The 18,882-nt window shown below is 43.5% G+C and overlaps 1 protein-coding gene across 7 annotated transcripts in view; it reads right to left on the reverse strand.

The window, feature by feature from the left end:
- PPP6R2 (protein phosphatase 6 regulatory subunit 2) overlaps positions 1–18,882 on the reverse strand; it is a 125,644-nt gene that overhangs the window by 69,638 nt on the left and 37,124 nt on the right. For all 7 annotated transcript variants that reach the window (XM_074869578.1, XM_074869583.1, XM_074869582.1 and 4 more), the window contains one exon: positions 2,828–3,073. In XM_074869578.1, the coding sequence (XP_074725679.1) occupies positions 2,828–3,054 (227 nt within the window). In that variant the 5' untranslated portion in view covers positions 3,055–3,073. The remainder of the gene's footprint in view (positions 1–2,827; positions 3,074–18,882) is intronic.

Consider the following 18,882-nt stretch of genomic DNA (forward strand, 5'->3'; position numbering starts at 1 on the left):
TTACTATTACAAAGTGATTTTACAACAGTTACATTTCTTAGAGCCCCCAAGGGTATATAAAGACTTATTTCTCTTTTTTCTGGCTCACTGCTCCATGCAAAAGGCATTCACGATTCCTAAAACCTCATGCACCGTGCCCCCCTGTGATATATGTCCTGTCAACAGGAGGATAAATGAAACCTCTCATTGTTGTAGCACGTTCTGCTCTTGCAGCCTCTACAGTCTCCAAGTTTCACACAGTCGGATCTAATACTTCACCTTTTCTATTCATCCCAGCCCGTAAGGTCTCCGCGCTGCAACCGACTGACTCAGGCCTCCCTCCCCTAAAGCCTGCTCTTACACCAGCACAGCCTACTCTGCCTTTCCTATAAGATGTACTCTCGTTACTGCACGGTCTGAGCAGGTTTATGAGACACCCTACTACGTCAAGAAGTTCATTATAAATAGACTGTTCAAATCTTTTACACACGTCTTTGCTACAGGTCTTCATGTGGTTGCTTAGTTTCCTCTTTGCAGTTTCCCTTCTGAACTTTATGAACTTCCATCCTACTGACGTTTCAAGAATAAAGCATTTTGATGATTCCATTTCCACGGCATGCGTGTCCTTCCAAACCTATCAAGTTTCTTCCCCTGTTCCAGTTTAGAAACTTTCATAACCTTTTCTTATGAGCCAAAAATTGGATTCCATTTGGATTTAGACAGTCCGTTCTTCCAGCTTAGCCTTTGTTTATTCCAAAAGCTTCCCCAGTTTCTAATAAGCTTAACCCTCTTTCCCCTCTCCAGTGCCTTGCCGTGCTTTGGAAACTCTTCTCTGCCTGGTCTACCTGTGGTACTGGAAGCATTTCCAAAAAAAAAAATAGCTCATAAAGATCAGCTCTATTTGTCCTGGCAAGCAGGTCACTACGCAGTTCTCGTTGCCATCTGAAGACTCACTGATCTGTCTTTAGTGTATAACCACACTTCCCACCACCAGACCAGCTTTTCAAGCAGGCACCTTACGGGCCGCTCTTCGAAGAGGAAGACGACGTAACGCCATCGCTTGATGACAAGATCGGTGAATGACTCTGCTAACTTGAGCCCTTCCCAACACAAGATTGTGTTGCCAGCAAAGGGGACCGTGCCACTGGAGGCTGGCCTCTTCCTCCCACTGCCCACCTTGGCCTGGGCCTCCTCACCCTCCAACCTGGCCTTGAACTGCCTGAACCACACGCTGCCTCCAAACGCTGATGGAAAGGCCTATGATCCCGTGTGGGAAACTCAAGGATGCCTGGGCGTAAACACTCTCGTACTGAGCTTCCCTCTTCATTCTGCTTTGCATCAAGGACTTTGCTTCTTGAGAAATTCGTTTGTCCCCACCTTCCCTTATTCATAATCTGTTCGGTTACAATAGGAAAATGTTTCCACTTCCACCCTTCAGCACACAGGATCAGAAACATAAACTGTCTTCTGACAGCAGCCACCAAAATCTCAAGAACAACAGGACTTAAAAATACAGTTAACTGAAGCAGTGGAGTATTCTGCAGTGGTACGGACAGTGTATGAATTCGAACTGGCATGGTACTGGAATCCCTCATTCTCTCCTCTAGCAAAATCCATCCCGGTTCCAGCGAAGGACCACAAACCTCCTGTTGTTCAGCATCTCCTCTGCTCAACCCTCAGCACTAAGGAAAGTATCATCCCTCTCCTTCAAGCAGACGCTTTGGGTTGGAGTTTGTCTCAGGTTAGCTGTGCAAACACCACGGATGAAGGGCTGCAGGAAGCACGGCACCGGTCACCCCATGAAAAGCCAGTTACCCCGGTGTAACACCCGATGTCACACAGGTCATGCACAAAGTCCAAAGACTGCTGTGTGCCACACCCCTGGTTTTAGAGTACCTGGACAAAATTTGCGTTTGTAGGACACAGTATAAAACTAACACTTCTGGTCCCTTCTGGTAATTCACCTTTTATAGCAGCAGCTTTGCAAAAGCAGCCAGATAATATTCCAAGTCACTACATAACGTATTTCCTGGCATTCACTTACCTGGAAACAGTCACCTAAACACAGTTGATAACTGCCTCACCTAATAATAAACCCAAACAACACTACCCTTTCTTCTGTGGATTGCAACCAACAGCAGCAATAACCAACAATTCCCACAGTGACAAACTTGCCCGGGTTTATTTATTTATTTATTTATACACAGAGCAGCCTTTTATTTTTACATAAACTTAAAGAAAAACAAACATCCCAAATCCAAAATGTAAATATTTTCAAGTATACATTTAGTTAAAAATGTATAAACACAACTTGCTATGGGAACTAAACACATCGAAAGAATTCACCATGGTAGGAAACGGGCTCTTCACAGGGTTAGGCCCTCTCCCTAACTGTACCATCACTGAAATCAGCAGCTTTTGCATATGCAGCACATTGAAAATATTACATCTTTTATTCACTGTACAGCTCATTTTCTTTTGTGTGCTTCACTACTTGAAAACCAATCAAGTTCAGAAACCTCTAACTCAGAGCAGAATGCTCTTTGCTTGCAGTTTTGATAAAAACATACTAAAGGTACTTTTGAGATACCGATTATTTTGCTTGCAAAGTTTTGAACAAACAGCAAAAGATTTTTTTTTTCTTAGACAAACTCAATATTAAACCATTAAAAATAAACGAGCTTCTGAAGGTTCACCACAAATAACAAAATGCTGTGAAACATTTCACAGTACTCGAAAGCCCTTCTCCCAAGACTGACAAGGTGACATCCATCTCGCACCAGAGCATTTCCACGCCCACAAACTCTCACACAGTTTTCTTCATATAGGAGAGAAAACAAATACCTACTTGAAGCGGACCTTCTCGTCCATATCCACGGGGGGCTCATGGGTGATGAGGTTGACCAGCTCCTCCATGCAGTGCTGCTGGCAGAGGAAGTCCAGCAGCTTGCGGTTCTGAGCCTTGCACTCCTGTAAGATGTCATCTTCGTCCATCAGCTCGTGAAGCGTCACATCTTCTTTATCCAGCAGCTTGTCCACATGTGATGTCGTGTTCAAATCGAACTTCCAGAACATGTTGATGGGACACAACTAGCTGTAACGCAAAAGAGTGTGAGTTAATCATCCACCTTCACTATTTATTCCTCCTTTATAACTCTGAGCAGAACACCTTCATACAGCTGCCAGCCAGCTTGTAAAAAATTCTGTAAACAAAATTAACAACTTTTTGCACCAGAAAACTAACACAACTTTGATTATAGCTGTATGATATCAACAATGGACACAATATATGCATGAATTAACTTTAACTGCAAGTAGCCGGAACTAAAAATCAGAGATTCTGTTCATACCCAGAAATGCTTTGCTGGATTAGAGTCAAGGCTGGCCACTGAGAGAGAAACCACGCGACTGCACTATAAACAATTTGCACTAAAAGGTTTGGGAGGCTTCTGTATTATTTGTATTTCCGAGTCATGCTCATCAGCCATAATTGTAACAATCAATGATTTATGTAAGTGGAAGAAAGGCCTCCAGTGTCTACATAACAGCAAGAGATAGACCGTAACGGGAAAGTATTAAAAAAAACCCCACAACCTGCTGGACACTGCGAGTGATAACAACATCAGTAAACCTAGAGCTGAACTGCCACCAAATACAATAAACCTTACGGAACACTAGGATATACTATTAATCTCATTAACATCATAGAAGTATAAAGCTGTGAGTGGTCTTTTGTGGGACAGAAGAGTCTATTTTGTTTACCAAAACCCGCAGTGCCAGGAGGACACTACAGATCAAAGCCAGAAACTGAAGGAACGGCCTTGTCCTACACATTCTGGAACTCAAGTCCTCATAAAAACCTGCCGAAAGGAAACTCTCCTCAACCAGCACCTTCCCTCGCAGGAAGCTTCACATGGACGTTTCACATCATCCCAGCTAAATACAAAACATTTTGACACAGTTCTTTGCAGAAGTGCTGAAAGTGAGACAGTGCACGTAACAAAAAAATGGCAAACTATTAAAGACCGAGTTGAGCTGGAGCCCAGGCCCACCAAAACACAGTAAGTCACCTTTCATAAACGGTGATCAGACCCTGCCGCATTTTCTGTCCCCTCCACACGTACCTGACAGCGTTTGGGGACCCCCTGCCCGACCCCGCTCACAGCAGTTCAGATCATTCCCTCTCAGATCCCCTCTGTGGCTGCTGCACTTGGCAGGAGCCTTCAGTGTGTGACCAGAATCACACGCTGTATCGCAGATGAGGTTTCACTACTGCCATGTAGATTAGTAACAATATTCCCCTTCAAACAATTTTTGCTAAATACAGAGCATTGCACTTCGTATTACTCATTTCCATCCCACTCTTACCCCTAACGCTTTCTCTCCTTTTTGCTATCCTGATTTTTCTCTACACAACTCTATTAAATGTGTTTTTCCAGTTAGCTTCCCCAACACACTTCAACTTTTAGAATAGTTATTAATCATATCAAAGCAAGACAGTGTTCAGAGTATCCCTAAGAAACTCTTCCTCTTGCTTAATATTTTCTTATAATTCTGCCCTTCATCTCACCTCAGGATCGGCTCCTTCACCACGATTCCCCAGTCACGACAACTTTTCACAATCCTGTTCTGGCCATCGTACCGAGTACCTTAATGAACCCCACAAAGAAACAAGATTTACTGAATTCCTTTTATTTAGAGTATCACCTGCCAGAGAAAGAGCCCAGGTTAGTTTGGCACAATTTAAATTACTGCTCTTCCTTTCATTTTTCATTGTCTTATCTTTTACTGTTCCCTACAGGGAGCAAATAAGGAGTAACCTTCATCCTTCCCCAGTAACACTTTTCAGTATCTTCAGAGCACAGGGTAGCTCCAACTCCTCCTCAGTAGACATCTGTACTTCAAAAAGCAGCTCAGCCATTTAACTATCTGCGAATTTGAGTACAGCCTTCCACTTCTGGCTCCTGTTAAGTGTTTCAGACTAAATTCTTCCCCAGACACTGTCTCATCCTCACTCAGACCCCGTGGCTCTGCTGCACGTACGGAAGTCGAACAAAAGGCAAAAAACAGTTTCTGAAGGAAGGAGCCCTGTGCCCGAAGAGCCGGTCGACTCCTGGGTCCGTACGCTCCACAGACCAGGGCAACGAGGGCCCACAAAGAGACGGCATCATGCTGTAGGCTGTGGGGACCAAAGATGGTTTCAAGAAATAAACGGTCATTAACGCTAAAGAAAATAAGAGAGTAACTGTTATTCCCCATTGACAAAGGTGATAAGCACAGCTCAAACATGGCAAACATTCCGTGCAATAATATCATTAAGCTAAAACACATTGTAGAAAATGAAATAAATTGGATGGGAGATGTCAGTGTGCTACATTCCCAGATTATCTGTCTATAAGCATGTGATTTTATACACCAGGATCACAACGCTTTTTTTAACCTAACCCACATTACTATTTCCGCAGCAGCAGGAACACTCGCTCCAACCATTCATTTTGCTTTCTCCAGCATCCAAAAATGTTACCACGCCTGATCTTTTGCCAGTTCCACTGCTTGCATAACTACATCTAAGACAGAATTTTGAAATTACCCTTTTTAAGAAATAAACAGAAAATAACACTTTTTTCCTTCAGGAAGGTTTACTGAAGAAGGGGGCACTGCTTTCTGGTTACCATAATAGGCAATTTAAAAGGTTAAAGACACAAATTTTTTAATTACATGTTTAAATATCTGGATCCCTTGCAGCGTAACTTTCACACTGAACCTCCAACTGAAGGGCTTATAGGAACTACTAGATGAAACACATTAAAAGAAACACTAATATTTTATTTATTTTTATCAATTAAGTTACTGACATGCATCTTCTGCCCCACCTCAGTTCAAGGATTCTTCATATGTGCGTGTATGTGTCTAAGGATCTCTAAAAGAAAGAGGATTACCTCATGAAATTAAGGTTATTTTTTTCTTGGAATTGCTCCGTCGCCCAAGATATTTGGTAACAAATTCCGTGAAGCTCCACTCAGTGCTTCAAAATGTGTCACAGATAACTTTTCTATTTCAGAGAGCTTTTTGCCATGTCAACATACTTTTTTCTTTTAATGACTTTACCTCAGAGATTTAGAAGAAATCAAGAAAATCTCTGCAAGTTTGTCTTTTGTGACACAGCACGCTGACAGGATGAAGCCCTATTTGAAAGGTGTCTCAGTACTAGATGATAAAGGGAACGTTTAAGCTCCGAACCATCAAGCCACGCACCGTACAGCCTCCTCACAGCTCCGCTGCCCGCAGCCCTCCCTGCGCCACGTTAACTCGCTGGCTTTGGACTTTCAGCATCCTGAGGCAGAGCTCCCACACACGTTACGGGGAAGTACATGGCCCCGATCCCAGCAGAAAGAGAACTGAGATCCTGATCAAGCATCCCATCGAGAAAAACACTTTATACTTACAAAGTTGCTTTTAAACGTCAAGGGTCAACCACTTCTAGTCAAACCTACAGCACCTCGTTTCCTGTAGCATCACCCACGAACACCGAGGCTATTGGGTGATTCGGGGCAGCCCACGCTCTGATACTGAGGGGCAAATGGGGGGCAGCTGCCCAGAACAAGAGCTTCCCCAGACCTCCCCCATGGCCATCCACCGCCTTTCCGAACAATCTTCTGGACTGCCTGATTAGTTAGTTTAGGTTGATCCCAATCTTTTGGGAACTAGTTCCGCCCCCCCAAAATAGTATAAGAAGTGGCAGAGAGAAAAGCCGTTTCTAATTTGAGTTGCTTAAATCAACAGTCCATTGAAATTAATTTAAAAGGTTAACTTGTAGCATTACAGCAACAAGCAAGAGCTTCTGCATCCATCCATTCAGGTACTGAAAATGCACTCAAGTAACTGAATTTCTGAGTTAGGAAGAGACATCTGAATTTTCAACCTACGTGACATCGCTGTGACAGTAATGCTGTTTGGCTGTATAGTGTGTTCGTTACAAACTGTTCTTCAGATATTTTTAACTAACTATGCTTAGTTATAAATTCACTGAGTGAAAAGCTGGCAGAAAAGGCCTCAACTTAAGGATGTTTGGGTGCACAGTTAACCTAAATGCATATATATTCCATACATATATGTGGACTACACACATAGATCTCACTTTTCCAATCTAAACCCATTATAAACCTGTCAGTTCTACAGTTCTTCAAAACTTTTTATACATCTAAAGGAAAAGCTGTCTAATCTATAGGAGACACGCTGAGAAGCTGTCCTTAGGGAAGGAACATGGCTCTCCTCTCAGCACAGAGCAGGCAGATCCTCTTCTCCAACCTTCTTAAAACAAAGGTTGAGAAGAACTGCCAAGGAGTTTGGCCTCACTGGGCCTCTGGAAGACACTGATGCAACTCCCAGCACCCCGGGACTGGGTGCAGCTGCATCCAACTGGGAAGGGAGGCTGTCTTGCAGCAGTGACCCTCCCACCATGCTGCCCAAAGCACAGGCAACATGAGCCTCCTCTTCGCCCTCACCCTGGCCAAAAAAAAAGCTCTTTGAGCTACAGTGCTCTCACAGGCTACTCAGTAAAACGCAGCAAGTGAGATTTAGAAATGATTGTTCATGGCATAATGAAACCAACAGTTAGGCCAAAGCAGGTGTCCAGGCAACCAAACGAGGTTTTGTAATCCCCGTAACATCTCTGCAAGCTTGAAAGTGGAAAGTGGAATGGTCCCCCACACAGAAAACCCCAGAGACACACACGCCACTTAAGGACCAGCAGAGAGAGTCACGACCTACAGGAGCCAGACAACCCCTCCTGAAGGCCACAAGTCAGGCACAGGGGAGACGATTCCTGCTGTAAGGGTCCGTAGGGTCAGAACTGTGGTGTCTCTGGGAGCCGAGACAGCAAAGGCTCAACAAGCAGCTGCTAGTGCTGGTGAATTCACAGAGTCACAGAAGGGTTTGGGCTGGAAGGGACCTTAAAGCCCATCCAGTGTCGCCCCCTGCCCTGGGCAGGGACACCTTCCACTAGCCCAGGTTGCCCAAAGCCCCGTCCAACCTGGCCTTGAACCCTTCCAGGGAGGGGGCAGCCACAGCTTCTCTGGGCAACCTGTGCCAGGGCCTCACCCCCCTCACAGGGAACAATTTCTCCCTTAGATCTCATCTAAATCTCCCCTCTGTCAGTTTAAACCCATTCCCCCTCATCCTATCCCTCCCCCCTGATGACGAGTCCCTCCCCCCTTTCCTGTAGCCCCTTTCAGTCCTGGGAGGCCGCTCTAAGGTCTCCCCGGAGCCTTCTCTTCTCCAGCTGAACCCCCCAACTCTCTCAGCCTCTCCTCACAGGGGGGTGCTCCAGCCCCCCGAGCATCTTCGTGGCCTCCTCTGGCCCTGCTCAAGCAGCTGCGTGTCCTTCTGCTGTTGGTGCCCCCAGAGCTGGACCCAGCACTGCAGGGGGGTCTCCCGAGAGCGGAGCAGAGGGGGAGAATCCCCCCCCTCGCCCTGCTGCCCACACTGCTCTGGGTGCAGCCCAGCACACGGGTGGCCTTCTGGGCTGCCAGCACACGTTGCTGGCTCACAGTCAAGTTTTTCCATTCACTAACACCCCCAAGTCCTTCTCCTTGGGGCTGCTCTCCATCCCTTCATCCCCCAGTCTGTACTGATACTGGAGATTGTCCCAACCCATGTGCAGGACCTTGCACTTGGCCTTGTTGAACTCCATGAGGTTCGCACAGGCCCGCTCCTCCAGCCTTCTGCGAAGGTCCCTCTCAGTAACATCCCCTTCCTTTAGCTGCATCACTCAGCTTAGTGTGGGAGATGTGGGAAGAGTGATTACCACTCAAAACTGAGGCAGAAAAATTGTTGAGTACCCCAGCCATGTCACCAGTTCTCCTGTCTTATTAACTGGGGCAGGGGGGAGCTGTGGATTCTCTTTTCTGGCCAATGTACCTGTAGAAGCCCTTCTTATTCTCCTCATCCCTTGCCAATTCATTGAGACTTTGCAGATTTGGATGGTCCAGAGGAACCTTCCACCTAATCATCATATGCAGCCGAGGGCGGGGGCAGCGGCACATGTTACCGTACCCAGGCAGCACTGAGAGGACAGAAGAGGGGAGCTCTCTGGGAAACCCAGCCACCCCATCTCTGGACACAGCAGGACACCTACACAGACATACACACATGATGATCTCATGGGTGTTTTTGCATGAAGCACATGCAGTCTCCTAAAACATGCAACGTAATTGCTGAAGCACATGAAAATGTATTGAAAACACAGGACAGGGGGCCAGGAAATGTTCTCTGTGATTGAAGTTACACCACTATGAACATTCCATTTGGAGTTGTATCAAGAAACTAGTATGTCTATAATAAAAAGTGTTCATGATTACTTAAAAAAAAAAGGATAATCTAGAATAAAGTGCCCCGTTCTGCAATGATTGGCTAATTCATCTTCTTTAATCTGCTCACTGGAGGTAAACCATCCTAACTAACAAGGCACTTGTTCTCTACGAGCTATGGAGAGAGATAAAGAAATGGGATCTCCCCACGAAGAACCTGAGCTACCGTGAAAACCTTCCGCAGCATTAATCACCAAACTCCAGTTCATCTAACGGGAGCTACCACAGGAAACAGAAAGCAGAGTAATCCACCACCTGAAACGATGGTATCGCCTTGTAGAGCCAGGAGCCCGGAACGAGCAAGCCCTTTCTTTTAGCATTAGGATATAAACGCACCTTCCTTCTAGAACTCAGAAAGCGCACTTCAGCTCCTTCCAAAACGTTGATAAGAAAAAACATCTCTGCATAACAGGAAATGGGCTGAGAGAGACCGAAAACAGCTACAGAGTTGCTGAGTAGGATGAGCCCAGTAAATGGGACATGCAATTTCTTCTTGTGATACAGGACTTGCAAAGATTCAACACTGCTTCCTGTTTATGCTGTCTTTTGGACACCTACTTAAACTTGAGGAACTTCTAGATACTAAAATATTAAACACTAGAAATCACTAAAGTTAAGGAATATAAGGTAACTGGTACAGCAGAAGAGGTAGATGAAGAAACAGGAATATGAAAGAGTATCCTACTTTCTCTAACAATTTGTGGCATTGCACACCCCAATAAGGAAAAAAAACAGGAAATCAAACCGAATCAGGGGCATCTTATGCATCTGATGGAAAAAAAAAAAAAAATTGCAGATTTCCAGAACAAACAACCACAAAGAAGTGGATGCTAACTGCCAACTTTAAGCATTCCCAATTATTAAGCATTAAACAGAGTTCTGTTCTCTAGTTTTGGGCTCTGGTGGGGGCGGTTAATGCAATTTCTGAACAATCTGACAAAGCAGGGCTCTCTCAGGCCTTTTCACCCAGCACGAACAGGAGGGCTCTCTATAGCTGAAAGGCACATTTTAGTCCCTACTGCAAAAGCTGGTTTTGGAACTGGCAGCACTAGACAGACCCGTGTAGGGAAGTCAGCAGTAAGAGGCTAGGAAATGAAGCAAACTCTGTTCACCACGAGCAGCTAGGACACTGTCAAAGCTGATGGTGAGCAGCTGTAACTGAACGAGGACGAAAGCAGAAGAGGCCCTGACCAGAGCCTGGGCTCTTCCCCAGCGGCTACGGCACCACTTGCTGGTCAGAGCAGGGGAAGGAACATCCTATCTCCGCCGAACAAGTTTGCGGTCTGCACTGTTTCCTCTTGCAGAAGTGCTGAATGTTCTTACAGAGCTCAGCTTGCTCTTTCTGTCCTTTAAGTGTGAGCTGCCTCCTGCATTCATTCCTCCATTCTTCTTGAGCAGGTTCCAGTCCTCAGAACAGCAGTGCCTCAATGGCCTCTTGGTATCCCCAAAAACAAGAATATCATGACCATGCTCATCATCCATCAAGCTGTCACATCCAAGCTGCCTGTATCTCTACGGCAGCAAAGAGGAGGGAACCCTATAAAGCAGGTAAGCACAACTCACCGTCCCTCCTCCAGCAGGAATTCGAGCTTTTTCCCCACGCTTCTGCAGTATCTTTTAGTGCCTTGTGGTGCTCAGAGATCTGGAAGACCAGTTCAGGCAGGTGCACTTAGATTAATACGCACATCTGCGGAGAGGCTGACGAATGCCTCTCTTCTCCAAAGACAACACATTTTTTCACAAGTTGGACTCTTGGCCTTATGCCTTATGGATGCGGTATCATCTCACGGACAGTTTCAGTTCTCCAGGCACAAAGCAACAAAGAAGCATTAAAGTCTGCTAAGAGGACTCCAAATTCATTAACCTTTGATGAGGTCCCCACTCAAGGGAAGGCTTGCTGTACAGCTCTAGCAGACTCTAACAAGATCTGTTATTGACATTTCTGGTCAGAAAAGCAATATAGTGTATCCATACAGCTGCGTGACTTCTCCTGCCTTCTGTCCCTGATAATCACTAACCTCCCATACACCTTCCTGGCACCAGTAATAGTTGACAAAACAGACAGGAACAGAATAACTGCTTTGTCAACAACAGACACTGAATCCGTCACCATCAGGTCATCCTACTTCTCTCACTCTTTGTAACTGAGCTGAATTATTTGACCTTCATCTCTAAGTGAAGCAGCCTTGGGCCATGATTGAGTGAAATTTTCCACAGAACCCAGAAAAGTCAGGAGATACAGACTGAACCTTTAAGATGCATCAGAAAGCAAGATGGAGAAACATTTCTCTAAGGTTTATAAAAGTCTGCTATATAAACATATACCAATTCATTTACAGTCACACAACAGATACTACTGCCCTTCATTAAGTATTTAAGGTTATTTATTCTATGTCCAGAAAAACATTAGAGTATACTACAATGAGACTCCAATGTGCTGGGAGTTTCAGGGATGTAACAGCAAGTAACAAGGCCAAACGCAGGAGTGCTGGAAGCCACAGCCTAACCTAGAGTGCTAAAGGGATGAGAACAGGGTCAGGAATTGGTTTTTATAAGTATCTTTAATAGGAACAACATCCTTCAAACTGTTGTATTTCAACAAACTGCTTTTCCTTAGGTCTAGATAATGAAATAGCCTATTCTGCCATTAATAGAAGTACAGTAGTTTTCATTTTGAAAGAGCTTTCCATTCTTAAGTTAAGTAAGAAGGAAAAGTTTCCCAAATGAAGAATGCCCATTTTTTCCCCACCAAGTTGTCATTAGATAAAAGTTGGGGGTGGAATTTTGATTTAACCTTTGATCCTGCTTCAGAAATGTGTCTTCAGTGCTGAAAGCATCTGCAAGTACTGTCAGAGTTCCCCAACTGTCCTTTGCAAAGCGTTTGCTTACCCTACTTTGAACCTACCGCTACTCTGCATCAACTTACTCCAGAAAAGGAGCCTTAGGTTTCCAGACACACTGGATAGATTTTTGGTTTTTCCTACCCTCGATACAGGGCTGAGAAGGAAAGGGAAACTTTATTAACTCAGTAGGCAAGAAGCCAACAAAGCCCAAGCCTCAGCCTCCAACATCAGCTTCTGGCTACTGACAATCTCCCCCTTCTGTAAATGAAGGGGCTTTTACTATTTTCTTGAAAGACAGTAACTTCTTTGGTCGGGATTTCTTCATTTCTTGAATCTTCTCAGAAAAAGCAAAGCAGTGCCTCAAAGAAGGCCTAAAACAGCCTTGGGATGCCTTATCAACCCAGGAAGCAATATGCTATGAGAACAGCCCCCTCCCTGAAGTACGTGGGAAAGCAGGGTAAGAATGATCTTTTTCTGGTAAACTGCCTCAACCTCCTGCCATGATTTCTTCACAGATAACCTTAAGTCACACCCGAAGTCTCACGTTCAATAATTATCAGTGAATACATCCTATGAATATGTCTAATCTTTTTAAACCCATTTGGGCATGGAGTCAGAAGTGTTCTCTGATCTCAAACCATACCAAAGTTTCAAATTGTTTGGAAAAGTACTTTTTAAACCAGCTGTTTTGAATTCACTGCATATCATTCCTCCTTCCACCCATGCTGAGTTATGAAACACAACTGCCTCACATTCACTTTCTCCATACCACCTCTCTCAGACACGGAATGGAACACAAACTGTTCAAGCAACTCCAGTCAATTCCAAAAAACTCATACTCTGTTAAAAGCAGAAGGGAGTAAAGCAAATATATAAAGACAATATTGATTGCAAGGCTACAGTGGTTACATTGTGTGCACTAAAATCATTGCTTTAAAATTGTGTAAGAAAATCATGAGGATTGTAGAAATAAAGGAGCAGAGTAAGTTAAAAACATCAAGCTGTAAAGAGCAGATGAATTAAGAGAAAGCTGCTCTGTAAAGTGAGTTTTAGGAAATGTGAAATTGGAAAACCATAATGTAGTTTTTTCTATACATAAGAGGTTAAGTCTTTGTTTTAATCTGATCTCTACACTAAACTAGTCAGTGTCTTTATAAAGCTTATTTAAAAACAGAAGAGTGCGAACAAAAAGGAGCATTTGGTAGAAGTGGTATCTTTTTCTTAAAGATGGTGGGTAAGTTCCTTCGATAAACTCAAGGAAGAGAAGAGAGACATAAGTGCTTTCTGAACCATAACTAAATAGTTATTCAAAATGAATCTGAACTGTCTCGTTTTACTAACTATACTCAACTAGCTGTCACTCTTTCACCTAACCTCATAGCACAAAAAGATCATTCCTGCCATCTACCATAGTTCACTTATTCTCCCCATATTTAAGTTTCCAATTTTGTAAAACTGGGGAAGTCTTGAGCTGCCCAAGGATGTTACAGAGATAAACAGCTGTGAACAGCTTAAAATAAGCTTTCCATAACTGGGTATTTCTTCACCAAGCTGTTATCCCCCACCACCAGCCTGGCTTTATTTGTAGCCGAGGCAGAGCTGGTTTGAGATACCAAGAGGCTGCTTACAGCCATGTAGATATTCAAAACAATCCCTGTTACAGAGCTCCTCAAGTTTCACTTTCCTTCCTTAAACAACAAGTGAAAAAAGAGCTAAATCAGAATATGAGAACATGAGGATAAACATGGTAGGGTCAAGGTTCACATTCTTGCCGCTCAAGATAACTCCTGCTATTTTTCTTTTAAAGCTGTTTCTAGCTCTTATATTTGGGGGGAAAAAATTAAATGTACACATTACAACTGCTATAGTGACACTTGTCCAATCTCTAAATTTTCTTCAGCAGTGGAAGAGGCAGCAAAACCCAACATACTCAGATCTAGCAACGGTAGGAGCTGGAGCCCTCCTGGCTGCGGCAGGGGCCTGGCTGGCTCTGGGGGTTTTACAGGGACGGCTCAGCCTGTGGGGATCAGCCATCTTCAGGGAAGTAGAGACCACAGCAGTGTGGGAGAAGCTGCCAGAAGGCCATCGAGCAACTCTGCCTCCCAGTCAGCTAGCCATGCTCCTCATACTGGTTTGTAAGGGACTGGAGGCCTTCATTTTCCCAAGTGCTTTAATCAGCTGTGAAGCAATTACTGCTACTGGCCTTTAACACTTTCCAACTGTCTCCAAATTACATCAAAGAATCATTGTTGTTCACGCTTCGCTTTTGATTCAGGTTTTTTCTAGATGTAAAATAAAAGATCCAAGTTGCTTCTTTCCAAGCTGTTCATTCAATCACATTGGCACAGTTGACAGGTAATTTTATCTGGGCAAGAAGTTTACTGAACAGCTTCCTTAAGATCCTATTTTGGTTTACACTCAAAATAATCTAGGTATATTTTCAGTGTTTATGCATAAATAGCATTTTCAATGTCCTCTGCATCTTTAGTGGTATAATACCACAGAGAATTAGAAAACTTTCAATAAGACAGCAAGAGAGGAGGGTCTGACAACCCGGTCTTGGCAGGAGCGAGCTACAGACTGCAGAGCAAGCAGTAGGGACAAACGGGCCTAAAACTTCTCCTGTTTTATGACAATCATCTTTGGTGTCAAAATAAAATTCACAATTTAGTCCCCTGATTTGCTAGCTTTCTTCTATTCTTGCTTGGAGTTGCAAAAATACGACTTTTTGAAAGCTAGGTGTGCTCTATCACATCGAAGGAACAAGCCATTTCACGGACGGCTCCCACCAGCAGGAAGCTCCAACAAATCATGTCATTTAAAAAAAAAATAGTAAGAGAACAGATTCCATATTACAATTCACAGCAAGAAACATGTCAGGTCCAGAAGGTTTTGTATGGAAGACTGATTTTTTTTGTTTATGATAATGAACAGCTTTTAAGGAAGGCAGGTGCTTTCCAGACACACCAGGAGAAGGGACCATCCTTCAGGTAGTATGAAAAAAAAGAGGAAAAAAGCAGGTTACTGAGCGGATGGAGAACAGGAGAAAAAACTGAACAGAATAGAGGTGGCAAAGGGTGTTCTTTGATATTTAAACAGGAAGTGGATAAACTGTTGCAACTTTTTGTAAACTCATCTTTAAACCCAGCCTGTAACAGTGCTCACCTGGGTGAGCTGGGGAAGGACAATTTTGTCACAGCAATGTTTGCTCTCCTCAGCACGTTTAAATCAATAATGCATCCCTTCGCCCTCCTCGCATTTTGTGGGCAAGAAATATAATACACACCACTCTGAGGATGCAGGGTTTGTTAGTCTTGTAATTCTGTATAGGAACAGGGAGAGGAAGTATTTCCTACATTTTTCTGACCAAGTTAAATATCACAACCCTTCCATTTCATACTGTATGTTTTAGAAACTGGTACCACTGCACTAAAGCACTGGTACATTCAGGTTTTAATCCAGATGAGGCCCAAACACGTATCTACAAAAAGTACCTTTCTCCTGATGTCTGCCATGTCTCAGTACTTTAGTGTATGTCATCTATGTCAACAGTAAACTAGAAACATCTTTTGCTTTGTCAGGCGGACATCTCAAAGCCCTTCACAGTTGCTCATGTTATTTCTGAGCTGGAGTATCTAATGGAAGGAAAAACCATAATGATTTAAGGAAACAAGTTTACTATAACTATACACTGCCATTTTTGAAGGGTAACTGCTTTATGGAGAGCATTTCTGAATTTGATACATGTGGAATTAAGCTGTCATTCAAACACTTGCTATTTGCCAACAATGCACTGCAGGAATTTTTTAATACTTTGAAGGTATGCAGAGGCTTCGATCAAGAAGCAGAAGAACACACAAGGCAATCCCTGACTGCATACTGGTTCTGGGATAGATGATTAACCACATAAATTCAAAAAAAATATATTTCCTCTTAGTATGTATGCTTCAAAGTAACAGCTACTTTTTGTCTCAAGCAGAATGCCAAAAGCCTCCCCTCTTGCCTGTCACGACCGTTTCACCCCTTTTGTCTCAATTCATTTCATCCTTCCACTTACCAGTGATTTTCACTTCATGGCCTGGATTTTATTTAACAATTTGGGGGTGGGGGTGGGGGTGCGTCTTTTTAGATCCTTCACCCGAGAACCATTAGGTTTGGTACAAAGGCCTCTACTTTTTCTAGAAAATGTCAGGAGTCAGCAAAAATAACAGGTGACTAAAATTCACCGACTGAAAGGCCAGTAGTTGTACGTATCACACAGCTTACCGCATCTTGCAATGCTTCTTTGGCTGACATTAAAAAAAAGATACGCCATATCTCCTACTTCCTCTAAAACTCTGGGTAAATTTTTGTCTTACTCTTTATGATCTGAATTCTGTATTTGCGTTATTTTGCCCAGGATTATTCCTGTAGTCAGTTCTGTAGTTACCAAAGGCTACCCCGAGCCTTACTGAATACGGGCACACATACCAAAGCCCACAGCATTTTCCAACCTTTCAGAATGCTCTCGGTACTCCAAGACCAGCAAAAACGAACATGGAGGGCCAGCAGCCACCACAGGCAACTCCTTCTGGAAACTGGGAGGAAATTACCAAGATTTCCTGATTTTTTTATTTAAGCCTATTTAAGCCCATTCCTGATAAAATAGAACATTAACATTTTCCACTTAGTAAGTGGAAACACATGGAAATGCTGTGAGAAGTACATTATCCTACTTGTTTCCAAAAAGAACGTATTTTTTAATACTTCTGACTTTCCTGTAACATCCTTTCTGTTACAAAAATACAAAGGACAGACGTAATTTCAGCAGCTATGTCACAGCTGAAGAGTCTTCCTAGGGCCCCTTTAATTCAGTCTGTCTCTTTAGTCTCAACAGGCATATGTTCCTGATGTGAATTTTAAGGGATTTTTATGATTTTTTTTTTTTGTGAAGTTTTAATGCAAAATCTCTTTATTTCCTTCATAACCATAGAAAATTTTAAAGCTTTGCTACACAGAGCAGAAGAAAAAAATCTAGATAATTCCCTCACATTGCAGTATCTGAGAAAGTTTTAGAACTACACCTTTAAAATGCAGTTACTGAACAACTAATTGCAGGGAATAAAGTATCACTTTATTTAACCTGGTGAACCTGAAGCCTAAAACTAGCATTTTAAGCAAACTGTTACACAATTTAAACAACCCACAGTGAAAACATACAGACAAGGACAGTACGATCGATAGTTCATCCGATTTCTCACAGAAGTATTTTGCATGAGCTTCTCCAAACAACTTTAAGAAAAGCTCGCTTTCTTTTGTGAATCAGCAGCTGGTTAAAACATAAGAAATAAATCAAAAGCAAGTAAAATAAAAAAAAAAACAGAAAAGGGCAGCAAGTAGGGTCCCAAAAGAAACAGCGACGCTCAATGTATTTTAGGTGATCTCTGAAGGAAGATGAATATAGCAAGGTAGCAACATTTACTAGTGACAGACAAATTATTTAGCTTAAACCTAGCAAAGCTGTCACCAACAGCTGCAGAATGAATAAGCAGTCAGACAACGAAATGGCAGATTTCACTCAGCACTGACAAAAGTGAAGTACTAGTCCCAGGAGAAGACCCAGCACTGACCAACGACTGCTAAGTTAGTCACCGTCATTCGGGTCAGGGACCTGTGGCCAGCCAGTGCCTCCAGGCAAAAGTGCCCAAATCTTTCTTATGGGCACGCAAGGAAAATAAATACTTGTAGGGTTTATAAACATCACCAACAGTTATTTGAGCAGCAACTGCATCACTTCAGGTGAATTTGGCTTTTTGGAAAGAGCACAAGCAGGAGATAACCCATTTGTCCCTGTCCACTATGTCCAGACTGGCAAATCCTTTCCTCTGGGTTGGTTCAGACTAACTCAGGAGCTTTCTGGGACCAGTCAATGTCTGCAGCATCCTCTGGATGCTCAGGAAGTCTCTCCCTCCCCACCAGTTCTGAAGCCAGGCTGTCCATCCGCCCCTTGCTCATCTGAGATGTATCCCACGCTCTCCTGTGCCACAAGTTTTGTCCCTGCTGAACTTTCACACACTCACACTCTTCTGCCTGCCCCATCCCACGAGCTGGGAACTTCTTCCCCCAAGTACGCTCAGATGCTCCCAGGAAGGAGCTATCTCCCCTCCCTTCTGGAGGGCTCTGCCTGACCTGAGCGCCACAGCCAGGACAAAGCAAGCGAGCAGCCCTCCTCTGGGATGCATGGCGATGCTTTTGCAGAACCATGACATTTTAACATACAAAAACACCAGATCCTGTTTGTTACACCCATTTGGAAATGATCTTGGAGCTACTGTTCAAGGACCTCAACACAGAGCAGCAGCCAAAGAGGTAAAAGTCACGTCAAAAGCTATTACAAATAAGAATAAGCAAGTAAACAGAAGGCATGACATCATCTGACTATCGTGTGTGTGCATCTCGAGTGCTGGTCTGGTTTGCTTCTCTCCGAAGAGACAGCAGAGCTCAAACAAGTACAGCGGGTCTGATTAGCTTCTCTTAAAAGACATTGAGCGGAACGAGAAACAGCACAGCTTCTACGGGAAGATGCGTTAAATTTGACTTGATACACATCTACAGCTCAGAAAAACAACAGATACAGAGAAAGGCGTGAATGGTATTAAGGAGGTGAAGAGATAGATATTTACAGCTTCCTATAAATCCGAGCACGGGGACAG

Source organism: Strix uralensis, chromosome 5 (assembly GCF_047716275.1).
Source record: "Strix uralensis isolate ZFMK-TIS-50842 chromosome 5, bStrUra1, whole genome shotgun sequence".
Classification (NCBI taxonomy): Eukaryota; Metazoa; Chordata; class Aves; order Strigiformes; family Strigidae; genus Strix; species Strix uralensis.